Source organism: Bacillus rossius (genome assembly GCF_032445375.1).
Source record: "Bacillus rossius redtenbacheri isolate Brsri chromosome 4 unlocalized genomic scaffold, Brsri_v3 Brsri_v3_scf4_1, whole genome shotgun sequence".
In the NCBI taxonomy this organism is placed as follows: Eukaryota; Metazoa; Arthropoda; class Insecta; order Phasmatodea; family Bacillidae; genus Bacillus; species Bacillus rossius.
The window spans coordinates 6,719,168-6,739,225 of record NW_026962010.1 but is presented as its reverse complement, the minus strand read 5'-3'; the positions used below and the strand labels follow the sequence as shown (position 1 = coordinate 6,739,225).

At 44.9% G+C, this 20,058-nt stretch overlaps 1 protein-coding gene across 1 annotated transcript in view; it reads right to left on the bottom strand.

Moving 5' to 3' along the window:
* LOC134541505 (syntaxin-binding protein 5) overlaps nucleotides 1-20,058 on the bottom strand; it is a 366,972-nt gene that overhangs the window by 195,966 nt on the left and 150,948 nt on the right. Inside the window, exon 2 of the mRNA XM_063385002.1 lies at nucleotides 18,644-18,741. Within this exon, the coding sequence (XP_063241072.1) occupies nucleotides 18,644-18,741 (98 nt within the window). The remainder of the gene's footprint in view (nucleotides 1-18,643; nucleotides 18,742-20,058) is intronic.

Here is a 20,058-nt window from a genome sequence, read left to right as displayed (position 1 = left end):
TGCGACTGGGTGTGTGGACCCCGGCCGCCTCGCTGCCCGCCCTTGTGACGTCAGAGCCTGAGCTCTGCCAGTACCCCTGGTGCTACCACTACTGCGCTGCGAGTTAAGCCACCTGGCCGGAAGTACGCCCTGCGACTGGGTGTGTGGACCCCGGCCGCCTCGCTGCCCGCCCTTGTGACGTCAGAGCCTGAGCTCTGCCAGTACCCCTGGTGCTACCACTACTGCGCTGCGAGTTAAGCCACCTGGCCGGAAGTACGCCCTGCGACTGGGTGTGTGGACCCCGGCCGCCTCGCTGCCCGCCCTTGTGACGTCAGAGCCTGAGCTCTGCCAGTACCCCTGGTGCTACCACTACTGCGCTGCGAGTTAAGCCACCTGGCCGGAAGTACGCCCTGCGACTGGGTGTGTGGACCCCGGCCGCCTCGCTGCCCGCCCTTGTGACGTCAGAGCCTGAGCTCCGCCAGTACCCCTGGTGCTACCACTACTGCGCTGCGAGTTAAGCCACCTGGCCGGAAGTACGCCCTGCGACTGGGTGTGTGGACCCCGGCCGCCTCGCTGCCCGCCCTTGTGACGTCAGAGCCTGAGCTCTGCCAGTACCCCTGGTGCTACCACTACTGCGCTGCGAGTTAAGCCACCTGGCCGGAAGTACGCCCTGCGACTGGGTGTGTGGACCCCGGCCGCCTCGCTGCCCGCCCTTGTGACGTCAGAGCCTGAGCTCTGCCAGTACCCCTGGTGCTACCACTACTGCGCTGCGAGTTAAGCCACCTGGCCGGAAGTACGCCCTGCGACTGGGTGTGTGGACCCCGGCCGCCTCGCTGCCCGCCCTTGTGACGTCAGAGCCTGAGCTCTGCCAGTACCCCTGGTGCTACCACTACTGCGCTGCGAGTTAAGCCACCTGGCCGGAAGTACGCCCTGCGACTGGGTGTGTGGACCCCGGCCGCCTCGCTGCCCGCCCTTGTGACGTCAGAGCCTGAGCTCTGCCAGTACCCCTGGTGCTACCACTACTGCGCTGCGAGTTAAGCCACCTGGCCGGAAGTACGCCCTGCGACTGGGTGTGTGGACCCCGGCCGCCTCGCTGCCCGCCCTTGTGACGTCAGAGCCTGAGCTCTGCCAGTACCCCTGGTGCTACCACTACTGCGCTGCGAGTTAAGCCACCTGGCCGGAAGTACGCCCTGCGACTGGGTGTGTGGACCCCGGCCGCCTCGCTGCCCGCCCTTGTGACGTCAGAGCCTGAGCTCTGCCAGTACCCCTGGTGCTACCACTACTGCGCTGCGAGTTAAGCCACCTGGCCGGAAGTACGCCCTGCGACTGGGTGTGTGGACCCCGGCCGCCTCGCTGCCCGCCCTTGTGACGTCAGAGCCTGAGCTCTGCCAGTACCCCTGGTGCTACCACTACTGCGCTGCGAGTTAAGCCACCTGGCCGGAAGTACGCCCTCCGACTGGGTGTGTGGACCCCGGCCGCCTCGCTGCCCGCCCTTGTGACGTCAGAGCCTGAGCTCTGCCAGTACCCCTGGTGCTACCACTACTGCGCTGCGAGTTAAGCCACCTGGCCGGAAGTACACCCTGCGACTGGGTGTGTGGACCCCGGCTGCCTCGCTGCCCGCCCTTGTGACGGCAGAGCTTGAGCTCTGCCAGTACCCCTGGTGCTACCACTACTGCGCTGCGAGTTAAGCCACCTGGCCGGAAGTACGCCCTGCGACTGGGTGTGTGGACCCCGGCTGCCTCGCTGCCCGCCCTTGTGACGTCATTCTGCCCGACCGCCTCATGCCTCGCTGGTGTTGGTTGGTAAGTATGCTTCGCTACATAACCACAGTGTAGAGAGTAGCTATCAATAAAATAACTTAATTATCGGTTTCCATTATTTGTTGTTCAATAAACTTGTTAGCTGAGCTAATAATGCATCAATTATCTGCTGCATGCGCCCCATGTTTTTCGTTTCCAATCTTACAAGTATATTATTTAATAGCTATCAAAAGTTGCCCAGTATGAATTTCAGGTTAATTTTGAAAAAGTTAGAAATTTGCATATGGTTTTATACTTCATAAGGATTAGAGAAATTATTTTATACTTTTTAGTCCGTTATAAGAACATTGTACTTTAATTTATATTTTTTTATTATTTTAACTATGAATCGTTTGCATAACTTTGGCTGAGTGATGTTTCGGAGTAATATAATTGGCACTCCAATTTTCAAATTCAGAATGTGTAACGGTAACATTAAGTGAATAAATATTTTCCGTTGTAAAATTCACTAATTCACTTTAGTTTATCATGGAGTCAATGGATTTATGTCACTGTTTCCCCTGCGAATCTGATTAGAATAATGATGTTCATATCGTATACGTCGACATTTTTAGCCTGTAAAACGTCTCTTCCGTTTAACCATGCGTGATTTCGATCATTTGTTTCGATACTTTGTAAAACCGTGTCTACTAAATCTTGTTTTGAATTTACGATATTGCAAAAATTAGATGGAGTAGTACAAAATGCCAGAAACTGTCACTGTGTTATTTCTTATGGGACTACGGCTTTGTGTGTTTCTTGAGTCGGCTTGCCAATCGTTAAGATTCGACAATGTTCGGGCGTGTCGCGATTCGTTGCATATGATCAGGAGGTCGGCGGCCATTTTAGATGACACCACATTCGCCATCTTGGAATCCGCCATTTTGAAAAACGGTAATTATTAAGCTAGAAATTCGGAAAATAATCACGAGCTATCCTGTCTAATGAGTTTTTATTTTCTCGTGAATAAGTATGTCCATACAAAAATATCGTTATGATCGTGTACCCACTCTTAATCCCTGACGTTTTTATTGACCACAACAATGTATTTCTTGCATTAAGATTCGTCTGCAGTTATTTAATTTTAATTAATACTTTCTTGTTTCCTTCTAGATGCTTACATTGGCGCTTACTTCAATAACCAATCAGTGTTCCCGATTAGAAACAGCTCCTGAATACTTGTTCTGCGTCTTAGGAGGTTCAGTTTTTCATTCTGAATGTTATACTAGTATTTCTGTAAAACAGTAGAGATTATAGCAATAACCCAATGCCAATTTTTTCTTTATATTTGTAGTGAATATTAATAATCCCAACTTAAACCACATTATTCCCATGTTAAAAAAAATGTATTGGGAGTAAAGACCCATGATTAATTAAATCAAAATGTGCTAATTAAAAATAAGTCTGATGCCTCGTGTTCGATTTAAAAACTCTCTCTTTTATTAAAATAAACCAGTTGCTCAGCTTCAACATCAAAGTTGTATACCTGCCGTTGAAGCAGTATATATTAGTTTTGAGCTTATTTGTTCGTGACGAACCTGCAGTTGAAGATTGTCGCCTGTGTTGTCTGGCTGCGTGCGAACATCTTCAGTTCCCTTGCACTGCAGCCACCACAACAACCCGAGCCTCAGTGTCGCCACGAGGGAGTGAACACTGCGCCCCTGCACGCGGCCAAGGTCACACAAGGTCGCACAAGGTCACGCGAGAACTGTGCTCGTCTCTGCCAGGACATCGTCAAACACTGCGCACGTTTTAAAATATAACGAACATCTAATACCTCGAAGTGAGGATTGTCACTTTAAACTGTGCTTTGTAATCAGGATACCTTACTCAATATAATCTAAACGTCACAAGAGCTAAAACTGAGCCCATGTTGAAAAGCACTATGCTAGGTATACAACTTTAAACTTTTTGGGAAAAATTTTAGGACACTCTTTGTGTATATCAGTGAAATACAATAACAGTTTAGAATCCCGGCTATAATTTTTCAAGACTCTATACGTGTGGTGCAGTAACGAAAATTGAGGGGGGGGGGGGGCCGCACTAATATACAATAAATCCATTTCTGTAGGTTAATAAGCTTGTAAAGCTTCTGGTAAGACAGATGTGGTGAATGTCTGGTCGCCGCGAGACCTGCAAGAGGCGACTGTAGTTGCGTGTTCGCCCGGCAGGCGGCAGCAGCGGCGAGGCTAACTACCGCACTCACCACCGGGTATTGCAGTCTCGGCACATGCATTATCTGTGCCTGCGCCTCTAGCACTGCTGCACCGCTCAGCTATAATAGATGTGCTGCATCCGCTACGTGCGTTCCTTGAATCATTCAAGCAGCGGGGGATCGAGCCTGATGGCGGGAAGTGTCATAGGAGACCGACTGTGATCGGCGTCGTGTTCGTACCTTTGCTGTGCTGTCCAGGTTTCGCTGTCTGTCTGCATTTACTGTCTCGTCGTTCTTAGTCTACTGTGTTCGTCTGTCTTGTTACTATTTTTTTTATGATTAAATCCCTTCCACGGAATTCTTGTGCTGTCTGATATTTAAGTTTGAATGTGTCGTCTGTGCTGTCGTTGTGTTAGCCATAACACCTGTATCACGCGTGACAGGTATCAACTAAGTGTCGTGTAAGCGACCTAGGTGCACGCAGGGTATGGCCGCCTGCTTCTACCCTCGCCGCACTGGATGCCCTGCATGGGGCAGCCCAGAGCTTACTAGCTGCAGGTGTCATCTAGGAGTGGGACTGCAGGCGCAGGACAGCGAGCGGTAGACTACTATACACCAACCAGCTGAATAAAAACTATCAGGTCCAAGCTCCCTCAGAGCCCACACAGACTCAGGAAGGCTAAATAACCTGCCCGATATACTAGACATGGTTATAATAAGCGTGTGAACACGGGATTCAAACTCGAACCTATACGCGACATGTCGTTCGACCATTTCCCGGTTCACTGAATTTTCGATGATGCGAACTCGGAATCAAACTCACCACCTAAAATTAGGGCTTATAAACATTCAGACAGGCGAGGCTTTAAAGATTATCTCACACAAAATCTATCGGATATCGCGTACCTAAATAATGGCGAAAGTTTATAAGCCGCGATATCAAAATTCACTACGGAAATCCAGGACGGTATAAACCGGCGCATCCCAGAACAGGAGGTTGAGTTAGTGCACGACGAACTGCCCGAATACATCCGCGATCTGATATCTCAAAAGAACAGATTGCGTCGTGAATATACACGGCGACGCACACAGAATACAAAAAACTGAATAAATGAGCTACAATCTGATATATCGGATGAAATCTCATTGTGGTGAAGCAATCATTGGGAAGCAAAAATTGCTCGACTCAAAGTCCAGGACGGAAGTGCCTGGACTATGACGAGAATATTTTTGAATAAATCAGAGAAAATTCTGCCCCTAAAAACTAATAATGGCTTAGTTTTTCAACCCCTTGACCAGGCAAAAGCTTTCGCCAATACGTTGGAACCAGCCTTCCAGCCCAATGTGCAGCCTTGTGACATAGCGCAAATTTACCACGAACTACACGACAAATTGCACCAGCCCACTGTCTCTAAGCCTTTACTAACTCAGTGGCAGGAAGTCAAGCGAGCTATCAGGAAAATGAAGCCACGTAAAGCCCCTGGGAACGACAGCATACCTACAGGTTGTAGTTCTCAAACAGCTGGCCTTGGAATATTTAGCTGAATGCATAAACGCAATGCTCAGACTAAGTATTTTCCCCTCCCAGTGGAAGGAAGCTAAAGTGATATTTTTCCACAATCCGGGAAAAATCAAAGCACTGCCACAGAACTACAGACCAATAAGCCTACTTAGTAATGTGTCGAAAATAGCGGAGTGCATAATATTGCACCGACTAAATCGCCACATACACGATAATAACTTGCTGCCAAATGAACAGTTCGGCTTTCGCGGTGTTCATTCGACAATTTTCGGGATGGAATTTTATATTAAACTGTCTATCTTATTAAAGTTACCCCTTGCCTTTGTGAACTTTTGTTCGTGCCATCCGAACCAGATGGCTGCACCGTCGCGACTTCTGCTCCATTCACGAAGTTTACTATCAAATGATGTGTACCGAGAGCTGAGATGTTACACATCAAATATAATTTATAAAATAAAACTATTTTTTTTTTTACCCACAAGTGCTTTCTAACCCTTATATCTACGATCACTAACACCATTCGTTATAAACTGTGTGAATATTATTATTTTGTTCCACGTCTTTACTTTGAATCCTTTCAGAGGGTAATACAATAAATTGACGTAGCCCTGACTTTTATCGACCACTTGGAACAAAGTAGTTTCGGTGCCTAGGGCAGGTAATAGTTTACTAACCCTTGTAAATGATTTTATCGTGTACCGACAAGACCACACGAGTGTCAGCCTGATTCACCCGGACTTGCGTACATTGGCAGCCTAGCTGAAGTACCTGCATTGCCCGAGCTGAACACATCATATCAGGAGCAGCACTACCGAGTTTCAAGTCTGTAGGACATACACTTAAGAAAACGGGACATTTTGATTTTAAAGTCCCATAGATTGCACACTCTCGGTGCATCAAGGCCATGCATCAGCAAAACAGGGACGCCAATCTTCAGCTTCAGTTTGTGGGAAGGCAGTTAAGCCCTAGGCAAGACGAGACGCACGCAACAAACGATAGCGCGTTACAAATTCAAGGCAACACCATCTATTGACAAAGTTCTAAACTAAACTTTTATTAGCACCTTCAGTTCGCTAGCAGCCGCGAGCTTCACTAAGCGGATGGGTTTCGACAATGAGAAGGACAGGACCTGATATTATATGATGGCGTGGCGGACATAGAGAAATGACATAAACTCACTCACCTACCTCCTATAGTTTCCTATTATGAAACTGCATTCACCTCTTTTTCACTCCTTAATACATGAATTTCATAATTGTATGTAGTTTATGTCACTCTCCAGCCCATGAACTATCTATATGCATAAAACCATGTCGATCCGTTGCTACGTTGCTGCGTGCAAGAAGGACACACAAAAACCTTTCGCATTTATAACATGACTAGGGAAGTAGGGCTAATCATAGCAGCTAGGAACCTCTAGTGCTCACAGCACGTCAGTTGGCGACCTAACTGCCTCCCCCGCGGCGAGTGCTTCTGCAGAGAGGAACAATGAGCACCTCTCTGGACACCCTTCCCTCCTGAGAGCAGATGCAAGTCCCGACACGTCGCTAGACAGCCTCCTGTGTTCATCCGTGTTGTCTTCATTGTGCTGCTCAGATCTCATCGCTGGGCTCGTCCGTGCGCCGCTGTGTGGTCCGTGTTTGTTCTCTTCTGTGTTTACTGATGCTGTTGCAAATGTGTCGTCGTCGTCGTCAGCTTACTGTGTTCGTTTGTGCATCAATATTCCATAAATAATTCCTTCCGTGGTGAGCCGGCAGCCCGACGTAATGACTTGGATTTTGAAGTGCCCGCCGCGGGACTGCTGATTTCCCCTCCTCTAGGTCCGGTTTTCCTTCTTACCCCTCCTGAGTTGGACCTGTCCACGCTGCGCATGCGCCGACGTCATGTCGAGGCTATATAAAGACGTAAATTTGGTTAACTCGGTCTTCTTCGGCGTACTTTTGAATTGATGTTGTATATCAACCTGGTCGCTAGTGCAGGCGGGTGCGTGGGCAGCACTCAGCGTAAGTAATGATCGTTAGGAATACTTCAGTGGAATTATCTGTGCTGTCGAGGAATGTAACATATGCCATCAGCTGGCATTGGCTTGTTCAGTGCGTGTAATAAAGTATGCCCATCAAATTATATTTAATCCATATTCCCCATTGCACAAATCTAAAAGAACATATTATATGAGGCCTTCGCAACCAATATTAGAATGGTTGTCACAGTGGATAGCATTCGTTGTCCGCTACTAGCGGCCGATTAAAAAAAAACATCAAATTAATAATTCAGATATTTGTCAGTTTACATCGTAAAATTCTAAAGAAATCCTTATTCCAGTACGCGAATAATAACTATGTGCATAAATTAATCAGATATACAAATAACGCTGGTTAACTGAATTTTTTGCCACCAAGAATGTAATTGGTGTTCTTAGCAAGTCGTGGATGCTGATTTCGATAAAGAAATAAGTGTTTGCCTACTGCTACATTAAATTAGTGTTTTCTTTGAGGTTTGCTTAGTAGAGAAGAATTAAACTTTAATATTGCCTAAGTCGTGATTTTTATTAAACTTAAGTTCAAACCATCGCTGGCAGCCATAAAGTAAATAATTGTGTTAATCATCGTATAATTATTCCAATGCATATTGTCCACGCTCTGGTGCTTCCACAAAGTCCAGGACTGACATGAGTTGAGTTGTGTGTCAACGAGATGGGTATTAGTACATTACTAGCTCGTTCAATCAATTTATTATATTTGTTAATACCAACATTGTATTACATGTTCGCAGCACTATTGTATTTCCAAAACCAAAAGCACCAGAGGACGTGAGTGTTTCAGCAGTCGATCCATACACCTTTTTGATGTTTAGAAGTCGCAGATAAGGCTCGCTTCTGAAACACAGTCCTGCTTCTTCTAAATGCCAAGAGTGAGAGTGACCTCTAAAATATTACAGATGACCCTTGCCGGATTGTGTGGATTGTCTAAGGAATCCAGTTCAGACCTGACAGCTCATCACAGAGCCCTGACTGTCAGCAGTAAGCGATTGGAATGTAAAGGCACGCAGATTCTGCAACAGAAGCGATCTCACATATTTCATTCGAATATAAAAATACTACTTATTGAGTTTTTTCTATTTTGTTTAATTTGTTTGTATGATAATGGCAATGAGAGAAAAGGCTTAAATCGATACATCTTATCATATATTAAAAAACACACCAATTTCAAAACTTAAAACAATTCTCGTATTAACATTGTGTTCAAACCAACGATCGCGCGGGAAAGAAAAACCATTATAAACATCGTGCATGCAGACATTCGGTGTAGGACAAGACTGAAATGGAGCGACATCGAAGTCAATGAGTGAAACCACGGCGATGAGATGCGAATACAGGCACAGTTGCGGACAGGGATGAAGGTACTGGTGCTGCCTGTGGTGTTGGGGCATTAGGCCCTAGCTCCAGGGATAACTATTACTTATCGCGCGAGCCGCAGAGGGGCTTATCGGCCAGTCCCGCCGGCCTCGCGACTAAGCACACGCTGACTTGCGAACTTGCTCCGGGCTTATTAGCATTGCCCCTCCTTCGTGGGCAGCGGCTATGGCCGTGGATTCAGACTCCATCAAGGGAAACTCTAGGAGTAAACTCTATAAGGACACTCTACAAGGACACTTCACAAGGAAACTCTAGAAGGAAACTCTAGAACGAAACTCCACAAGGAAACTCTGGAAGGAAACGTTACTGTACAAGGAAACTCTACAAGAAAAATCCAGAAGGAAACTTCACAAAGAAACTCTACATGGAAACTCTAAAAGGGCACTCTACAAGGAAACTCTAGAAGGAAACTCTACAGAGAAAATCTAAAAGGAAACTACAGGGAAACTCTAGAAGCAAGGAATGGGGAAGGTCGGGATCGTATGGTGCGGGTTTCAGTTCTTCACACTGATCGATTAAGTACTGCTTTAGTCTGGGAAGTCGCGATTTATATTTACATACTACTCCACGCTTGTTCAGTTTATAAGTCACTCTTTTTTTCTTTTGACATTTAACTGCACATTAAAGGTTTTGTAGCTGGATGAATCTACTCTCCCTAGCTTCGAACCGGAGGACCCCAGCATTTACGCCCCGAGTGCAGGACAACCTGATATGGAACGCGTTCTAAAGGTAAATCTCTACCAAAGAACTATTTAAGTCTGTCTTAAAGCGTCTATGTGCAACAATACCCATATGCAACTACCACTAGTATACCCTCGCATTCCCTTAAATATTACCCTATTCTCTTCCGTCGTTCATCATGTTCTCTCCGACTCCCACACGACGCCGATACCGCCCTCTCAACCAGGGTCTCTCAGGCTCAAGCCAGCGGCACGCTCCCGACTGTAGCAGACACAGCTGACTGACACAACTCACGCCTCGCTACCGACTACAGCAGACACAGCTGAGTGACACAACTCACGCCTCGCTACCGACTATAGCAGACACAGCTGAGTGACACAACTCACGCCTCGCTACCGACTGTAGCAGACACAGCTGACTGACACAACTCACGCCTCGCTACCGACTACAGCAGACACAGCTGAGTGACACAACTCACGCCTCGCTACCGACTGTAGCAGACACAGCTGACTGACACAACTCACGCCTCGCTACCGACTACAGCAGACACAGCTGAGTGACACAACTCACGCCTCGCTACCGACTGTAGCAGACACAGCTGACTGACACAACTCACGCCTCGCTACCGACTGTAGCAGACACAGCTGACTGACACAACTCACGCCTCGCTACCGACTATAGCAGACACAGCTGAGTGACACAACTCACGCCTCGCTACCGACTGTAGCAGACACAGCTGACTGACACAACTCACGCCTCGCTACCGACTATAGCAGACACAGCTGACTGACACAACTCACGCCTCGCTACCGACTATAGCAGACACAGCTGAGTGACACAACTCACGCCTCGCTACCGACTGTAGCAGACACAGCTGACTGACACAACTCACGCCTCGCTACCGACTATAGCAGACACAGCTGAGTGACACAACTCACGCCTCGCTACCGACTGTAGCAGACACAGCTGACTGACACAACTCACGCCTCGCTACCGACTACAGCAGACACAGCTGAGTGACACAACTCACGCCTCGCTACCGACTATAGCAGACACAGCTGAGTGACACAACTCACGCCTCGCTACCGACTGTAGCAGACACAGCTGACTGACACAACTCACGCCTCGCTACCGACTACAGCAGACACAGCTGAGTGACACAACTCACGCCTCGCTACCGACTACAGCAGACACAGCTGAGTGACACAACTCACGCCTCGCTACCGACTGTAGCAGACACAGCTGAGTGACACAACTCACGCCTCGCTACCGACTGTAGCAGACACAGCTGACTGACACAACTCACGCCTCGCTACCGACTATAGCAGACACAGCTGAGTGACACAACTCACGCCTCGCTACCGACTGTAGCAGACACAGCTGACTGACACAACTCACGCCTCGCTACCGACTATAGCAGACACAGCTGACTGACACAACTCACGCCTCGCTACCGACTATAGCAGACACAGCTGAGTGACACAACTCACGCCTCGCTACCGACTGTAGCAGACACAGCTGACTGACACAACTCACGCCTCGCTACCGACTACAGCAGACACAGCTGACTGACACAACTCACGCCTCGCTACCGACTACAGCAGACACAGCTGAGTGACACAACTCACGCCTCGCTACCGACTGTAGCAGACACAGCTGACTGACACAACTCACGCCTCGCTACCGACTGTAGCAGACACAGCTGACTGACACAACTCACGCCTCGCTACCGACTACAGCAGACACAGCTGACTGACACAACTCACGCCTCGCTACCGACTACAGCAGACACAGCTGAGTGACACAACTCACGCCTCGCTACCGACTATAGCAGACACAGCTGAGTGACACAACTCACGCCTCGCTACCGACTGTAGCAGACACAGCTGACTGACACAACTCACGCCTCGCTACCGACTGTAGCAGACACAGCTGACTGACACAACTCACGCCTCGCTACCGACTATAGCAGACACAGCTGAGTGACACAACTCACGCCTCGCTACCGACTGTAGCAGACACAGCTGACTGACACAACTCACGCCTCGCTACCGACTACAGCAGACACAGCTGACTGACACAACTCACGCCTCGCTACCGACTACAGCAGACACAGCTGAGTGACACAACTCACGCCTCGCTACCGACTACAGCAGACACAGCTGAGTGACACAACTCACGCCTCGCTACCGACTATAGCAGACACAGCTGAGTGACACAACTCACGCCTCGCTACCGACAATAGCAGACGGGGTGGTCCCTTTTATTGGTAAAGGACTCCGCTGAGGTTTTCTTTTCGGCCCTGGACCACGATGGTGTCGGCTTCGTACTTGGCAGTGGTGCCCTCATCGCTTAGGGCAGACCTGGAGGAGGGCTCCCTGGCCCTGAGACAGGTCGCGACAGGGAGATGCAAAATGGCTCCGGTGGTAACCTGGTGAGTTACCAGAGGTTGGGTAGGCCTCGACCGAACCGCGGGTATTCTGGGTGTTTTGAGGGGTCCCAGAATGAGGTGGGAGGTTGGTATGAAGCGCCAACAGCACTGAGCTTAAGGGCTTTGGGGCTCAGTCAACTGTTTGGTTAGCTGATTCCCAACTGCGTGTGCGGCGTGATCCGCACCCACGGCCGTGGGGCCCCGGGGCTTGAGTGACACGGCACTCAGGCGCCGGGTCAACAAAGAAAATCCCCGTTAATAATGAGTTGAAACTCATATTAACAAGTATCTCAAAACAAAAGGACATGAAACACCCCGGAGGGCTAATCGCTATTGAGGGGTAAAGGATTCTCATTTCTTTCTTTCTAAGGCAAAAAGTATTTTGAGGTTTTTCGAAATCCTAATTTTTGAATTGTGGTATTTTTTGAGAATTTTTGGCAATATTTTTTTCCAAAAAAAAATGGTAATTTTTGGCGATTTTGGCTAAATTTTGGGCAAAATCTGGCAAATTTTGAAGGTCATGGTCAAAATTCAAGTCAAGGTCATCCAATATGGCCGCCGTGACGTCATCTGAGATGCAGGTTCCAAGGCAGCAGAAACCGCCACTCACCACACCTGAACCCTGCGGCCGGAGGAACCAACCTATACTACTCACATGGGAGTACAAGAAAATGAGCATGCAGACAAGCTTGCTAAAATGGCTTCAGTTTTTGGTGAATTTGTTGGAAATTTAACTCTGGTCAATCTTCTTAATATTCACCAGTTGGAATTTGGACAGCAGTGGACAAAGAAGTTGGGATATTTCCAAGACAGGCCAGTGATACAGATTGGTTCAACCACAACAACAGACTGAAGTATGGTATCGTAAGGTGACCGAAAAAAGAGGATTCATTACAACCATGGTTCGTCCCTGCCTCAATCACGGCCGTTTCAAGCAATTTCTGCATAAAATAAACCTTTCTGATACTCAGCTTGCGACTGTGGATGTGACAGGCACGATTTAATTCACATATTGTTTCAATGCCATCTCCTGCAAACTCGAGATATCATGTACAGTAAGCTTATCTCATGTGGTATATGTCCTCCCTATAATAAGAAAATTGTACTGTCATCTTTTAACATCCTAGTTTAAGACGCTATATATGAATTTCTTAACTATAGTACCAAACAATTGAAGGCAGATTCTGCACAATCGAGGGCTAATTATAAGTAAGAAATGAGTATTCTGATGGATAGTTTACAGAGTCGCATTGACGAGCAAGGAAGTATGTTAGCATAGGTGGATTTACACGAACAGAACTTGACGAGGCAATTCGATACATGAGCGTAAATCATCTAACGAGTTTAGAATGATTAGGCAGGAAGTATACAGAAATGGTCGAACATTTGTCTGGTCAAATGACAAACAACACCGAGAATATACAGGAGATCAGAACACATGCCAGCTGTAGGTAGCAATTTGGTGGACATTACATCATCCAAGATGGTAATCTCCAGCAGGCGAAGCACGATGACAGCCTCCAGCAGAAAGAAACAAGATGGCGGCCTCCAGCAGCCGAAAACAATAAGGCCACTGTGACTTCATGATAAAAAAAATGGCGGAGGCCAAGATGGCATATGTGCCTAGGATATAATATGATGTAATCCAAGATGGCAGTCAAGGTGAAGGTCTTCCAAGATGGTCACCGTGATGTTATAATCCAAGATGGCGTATCCTGTCGAAGCTAGTTCCTGGAGCTCTTTTTATACTTCTAATTATCTAGATGAGCTGATCAACTTAATGTCATTAATAGATTTATATAAATATATCCTAAATTTAAGCGAAGACAAATTCCCCTGTATCCCGTGTAGGCCCTGGGTCGCCCCATACAGCCACCAGGGTGACGAGTGGTCCTCGCCCTGGCTGGATCTGTCTCTCGTACATGCGCTGGCGGTCGCCAAGGTTCATGTTCAATGTTGCACACCTTGGCAATACAATTACTTCACACATTTTAAAAATAATCTTTAGAATCTTTTTTTTTGTGACAGACTGTATAGGTGTGCAATTAAGTAATTGTATAATTTTTTTTGTGTTCTTTATTTAGTTAGAATTATATTCCTCAGAGCCAGGATACATTTTACTACGAAAAAAAAAAGTTATTCTGCCCTAATGTATTATTAAATACGTTTAATTTCTAAGGGATTATTTATATTATTCGTTATTGCTATCTAATCTCCCAACTGCATGACCGCCACTGCTGTAAGAGTGGTACCCTCACCACTCACGACTCATGCTTCGCGGAAAGCTTCTCACGGCCGGCTGCAGGCATGGCCTGTGCCCGGGTCTCATGCGTCCGGCCGAGGTTGTGACTTGTTCCGCTCGAGCGCCATGTCGAAGCTGCGCCGGAAGCTGCAGGCAGGAACTGGGTTAATGATCGCTGTATCGACCGTGCAATCGTCACGGGGTGTCTTTACGAGCGGCGGTCTCTACCCCTCTCCCCTTCTCGCCCCCTTCCACTCCGCGCGACCTCCGTGTTCATGTTCGGGGATGGCCGGAAATTAAAAACCAGCCTCACGCCACTTGCTAATTCCCCCGCGACACTTATCTCGGCGGTGTGGGCTGCGGTAGTCCCAGGGCGTGGCGTGCCAGGCAGTCACCGTGCGCACTCGCCACAGTGCCACATCTCGCCTGGAGACACGTGGTGGAGGCTTGCTCCAGTCCACTGCGCGGAGGCCACGAGCTGGTCAGGAGGTTGAGGCCAGGTCGCCAGGGGATGGAGACAGTGAGGTGTCAGGTGACAAGAGACAATGTCACCAGGCGGTCGGCATGACTGCTGACTGATAGCATGGTCCGCGCACGCTTTCCTTCCAAAACCCCGGGGTGGAAGGGCGGAGTGAAACTGTGGTTTGTTCGCCATTCCATTGGACGTTCATTTATCGGATACACCTTTAAAAGTTCTTAACCAATAGTAGGTGCATTAAAATACAATAGTTCTTACGTGCAAAATAATCAAGTATGTCGTTAGGCAGCCAACGACCCAAGTTAAATCAGTCCAGTTGTATCGTGATAAATGAAACGCATTCAACATTAGTGAATAAGTATTAATTTTTTATATATTTATATTCAAGTATAAATCAGTATAAATAACTTTATTAAAAAAAGTCTTCAAACAATGCTGGCGGTCAGACTCATATCGGCCACCGCGGGTCAAGAATGGGAGACAGTGTACAGGCGACAGTGTCTCGGTACCGACAATTCAATAAATTCAAGCGGGGGGCAAGGCAAAGAGCAAAACCAGTTTGATTTTTTTTAGACACCTACAGGGAAAAAAACAGAGCACAGGAAAATAACACAAGTAGACGATTTTACAATTGATGATGTGGGGAGAAAAATTCACTAGTTTTATAATGTTAAAAAAAATAGCAACGACATTGGGTAAATTGAATAGGGCTTTGCAAGAAGACTTCATTTTAAACTGTAGAATGGAATTCTTACGAAACGTACTGAAGAAGCTAGGGTTCCGATGGAAAAAGTGTCAATCGGAAAAAAAAATGACACTGATTGAAAATCCTGAATAAGCTGCTTTAAAGTACGCAATCTCTAACAAATACGTGCATTTCGAAAGGCTGGCAAAACCTTGTTTGTTTTGACGAAACTTAATGTTGATGCTACATGAGGTATAATTTTTTTTTGGCAGTCATATATGGAAATAGGCGTCACAAAATAGATTTATAAATGTCTATTGTTATAATTGTGAAAGCGTGTAGAGAGGAAGGCTTGGTTCTGAATTCTTTGCTTAGAATAAGTCAAAGCAAAAGTCTGAAGACTACCACGACATGAATTTCGAAAACATTTCAAAGTAGGTGCGAAGCAAATCACCTGGATTCCCTCACTCTTACTTCAGCTCATTTCTCTGAATTTTCCCAACTTTCCCTGTCACATAACATTTTTCTCCAGTATCGTTGGTATATCTGTCCAAATAACATATAAACAAAATAAAAATTACTATCAAAACACATTTCGAAAAACATACATACTATGAAAATTTGACTACAAATGTTTTCCGACACAATATAGGCACACAGTTTGCACTGTTATCATTTTGAACAACACTCCATAAACAACACTGCTAGTCTGATAAATATAACGAATACATTTTTTGTTGAATAAACTTTTGAAAGTATATATATAATCGAATGTGATTAAACTAAATCTTAGGCCTATGGTTATTTAATTTGTTAAGTGTAGGCACCAAAAGGAAATTCGTACATCACGTTCATGGCTGTATGTGAGAGGAAATTCCTGTTTGTAGTTCAACTGTATTGTTTTCACTCTATGGTAAAATGTATCATGGCGAAAAGCGGGTTTACAGAACTTGTTCAGTAGTACAGTTCAAAAAGAGAGCAGAGTAATGAAGCAAGTTATGGTGACTTATTTAATGTGGCAAATCTCAACAGGTTATGGGGCCCAGTGCTTCATTGTGTTAATGTATAATTGGAAAAATTAAGAAACTGAAAAGGGCATAGTTACAAAAAGAAGTGTGTAAGATATATCCATAAATGAATCTAATTATTACAACTGGAATTTTCGAATGAGTGCGTTACATACCGAACACGATGTAACTGACTACATTGAAAAGGAATATATTGAAAGTGAAATTAAAAAGGAAAAGCTTGAAGGATAGGCTATAGAGCCTTATTAAAATTTTACTTTGTAAAGGCACGGCATATAGTTAATGAAAAGCATGGAATAGATTGTGATTGGCTGCAACAAATATTTTTCTTATAAAATAATTAATATTTAATATTAAGTTTATTTTAAGAATGAATCATACTAATGTGATCCGTAAGTAAAAAGTATTTAAATAAAAGACAAAATGATCGCAATCATCAGGGAGGTATAACATTAAGTCAAGCTGTTATCATTGTTTCCAGTCACAATAGCAAGGAGACATGCCACATACATGGTTGCGAGCTATATGCAAATAACTGACAAAGACAAGTCGGCGCTAATATATATATATATATATATATATATATATATAAAATTCAGTAAGTATGTTGAGCTGTATAACGTGATATTTTCTCCCGAAGTCATGTTACCTGAATTTCACATATTATTCCGACTTATATATAGTTCGTACTGCGGCATTTCTCTGGGAGATGCGGAGTGAAGAAGTGCTTGTAAGTGAGACATAGGCGTACCCAGGGGGGGGGGGGGGTTTGGGGGTTTGGGGGTTGAACCCCCCCCCCCCCCCCCCCCCCCCCGAAGAGTCTTGGCGACCATTCCCGTCTCAACGGCAACTCTGGAGAGGACTTTTTCTTCCTTAAGAAGATTAAAATCCTATCTGCGGAACACCATATATCAGGACAGACTGAATGGATTGGCTTTACTGAATGTCCACTACTACATACACATCGACCCGGAGAATGTGGTTACTGAATTTGCCAAATAATAATAATAATAATAATAATAATAGAAGAATTCTTCTGTAAAAAGTTTGGAGGCTTAAAAAAGTTTATTATAAACAATTATTTTTTGGTGTTTATGGAGTTTTTCTTAAAAAATCAGAAGCCCCCTTCCCCAACCCCCCCCCGAGAAATATCTGGAAGAACTCCCCCCCCCCCCCCGAAAAAAAATCCTGAGTACGCCTATGAAGTGAGATATTGTTATCGCAAGCCAACGACCGGAGAAAACACCCGATTAGGCCTCGGCGAAATCGGCATTGAGACGTAGGAAAAGAGCCGATATACAGAGAAATACTCACTGAAGACAAACAAAACTTTATCGAAAATTGTATATTTGTCTGGCATTATACGAAATTTTTTAAGTGAAAACTTCTATAGGAAGGTTTGTATAGGGAGTAAATTCATGTAAGTCGTCATCGACATGGTCACGTGACGTGTTAACGATAACACTATCTGTTCCTATTAGTGTTCAAATTGTTATTTTGTTCAATTTTTATTTTAAATCTTAAGTATACTATTACTGTGCAGTAAAAAGTGAGTATAAAATGTATTAATATTCTCATATAGATATATAGTTTGAATAACGAAGAAAACGGGAGTCTTTGTAGCAATATAACCTAAAAATTAGGATCATTATTTATTTGTTTAATACGTACGATTACTATGCAATGCGTATTTTATAGTAATTTAGGAGTTAATTTACTAAAGTGGTAAAACAAATTTGTTGTGTGCCTTTTTTTTCCGTAAAATTTGCGATAGTCTCTGATTTTTGTCAAAAAAATATTTCCTTATGTTACACAATTATATTTTACAAAGTTAGTATTTCTTATTTATATTTGTATTTTCTTAATTCTATTGTTTCTTTGATTTACAAGTTTTAATTTAAGATAAAACAATTAATTTGGATATCCAAAAATAACAACTGTTTCTTTATAGTTTTAAGTTTTCACTTCTCTCGACAGGCATCATGAATGCTTTAAAAAAAAAAAAAAAAAAATTTAGTGTAGAGCTTATGCTTAGGAAAAAGTTGTTATAATCCTGTGGTTGTCCTCTTGAATGTTGATTGCGGTCGGAAGCATGCACACACGCACTCGCCCATGCGAGCTGTGGGGGGAGACTCGTGGAGTCCAGACCACAGGCCAGGCCAGACCACACTAGGCCAGACCACGCCAGGCCAGGCCGCGCCAGGCCACACCACGCCACAGAAGGATACATGCGCAGCGAGCCGCTCTTGGAGCCGATGGCTGCGAGGCGCTGGATGGGGTCGAAGGCCAGAGCCGTCGGCTGGAACGGGAAGCCGTGGCGGAAAGTCTGCGGGCAGAGAGAGAGCAGTCAGTTCCTGTGTCCCGGCGCAACAAACACTCTACTAACCACGTACAAGGTCGTGTCTCCACCTTTACTCACATTCACCATTATTTTCAATTGAAACTACTTTTTCAAATGTAACAGTTTTAGGTATAATTCTAGTGCCGCGGCTTTTCCGGAAAAAAAAGGGGGGGGGGGGGGTCTGTAAAGTCGGTTTACGGACGATAATTTTATGTGATAACGATAACGTCATAAGAAATCGTTAATGAAAAATTGCATACTTTTTAATTTTTAAAATTTATTTACAGTTTTAGCAAATTTAATTTAAATAATTTGTTTAAATATAATCACGAACAATAAGTTAAAAAACCCGCCTTAAGCTGTTTGATATTATAGAAGATTTTCTCGCACGGTGGTTGGCCGGTTCTTGCACTCTCGGCTCAGGCGGAACGTGACCATTTTTCGTGCGTGCAGCCGGCGTTCATCGATTTATAAGACGTTATCACGTCACAAAATTAAAAATAAATTACTCGAACACTAAAGACATTCCTATATTTATCCTAAAAACAGTGTTTCTAAATTCCGACTGGTGTCTGAGAAATCACCGTTAATAGATTACATTAGGTACAATAACGTGCATTGATGCGGCTGCCGCCATTTTTTCTTTCCCGTGTGCGTCGGTGTGTGAATGTTATTGAGAATGGTCGATTACGTTAGATTAGCTACATTAAAAATACTTAGAAAAAATTGTGGATGGTTAGTTAGGTTATTATTGCTACAATAAAAATAAGTTAATTTTTTTTGGGTTACTTAGGAATTACTAATTTAAGATGAAGCTATCCTGACCTAACCAATCTTTTACATGATTTCACAGTATTTTTAACATAACCTAATTAACTGTCAACACTTTTCAAAAGTATTTTTAAAATAGCTCAACTATTCTTCAGTTTCTACGTCACGTAAGTCTACGAAATACGGTATGGACGTTAATGCGCGTTTTTATTCCACAACAGTTGCTCGAGCGAGGCGAACATCAGTGAACTTCGGAACTGTTCGGGCCTTGGAATGGACTCATGTGAATGGTAGCTTTGCTACGTGGTAATTCCTAAGCAACCATTTAAAATATTTTTTAGTTTTTTTTTATATGTAGCTACACTAACCTAACCAACCGTCCACAATATTCTAAAGTATTTTTAACGGAGATAACCTGATCCAAACTATCACTCTCACGATGCCACAAATGTGTAATATTTATTCCGAACATTCACGAACGCGGCCTCGGAATGAAGAACTGTTGTGAATGTTATGGTTGTGACCCTGTGT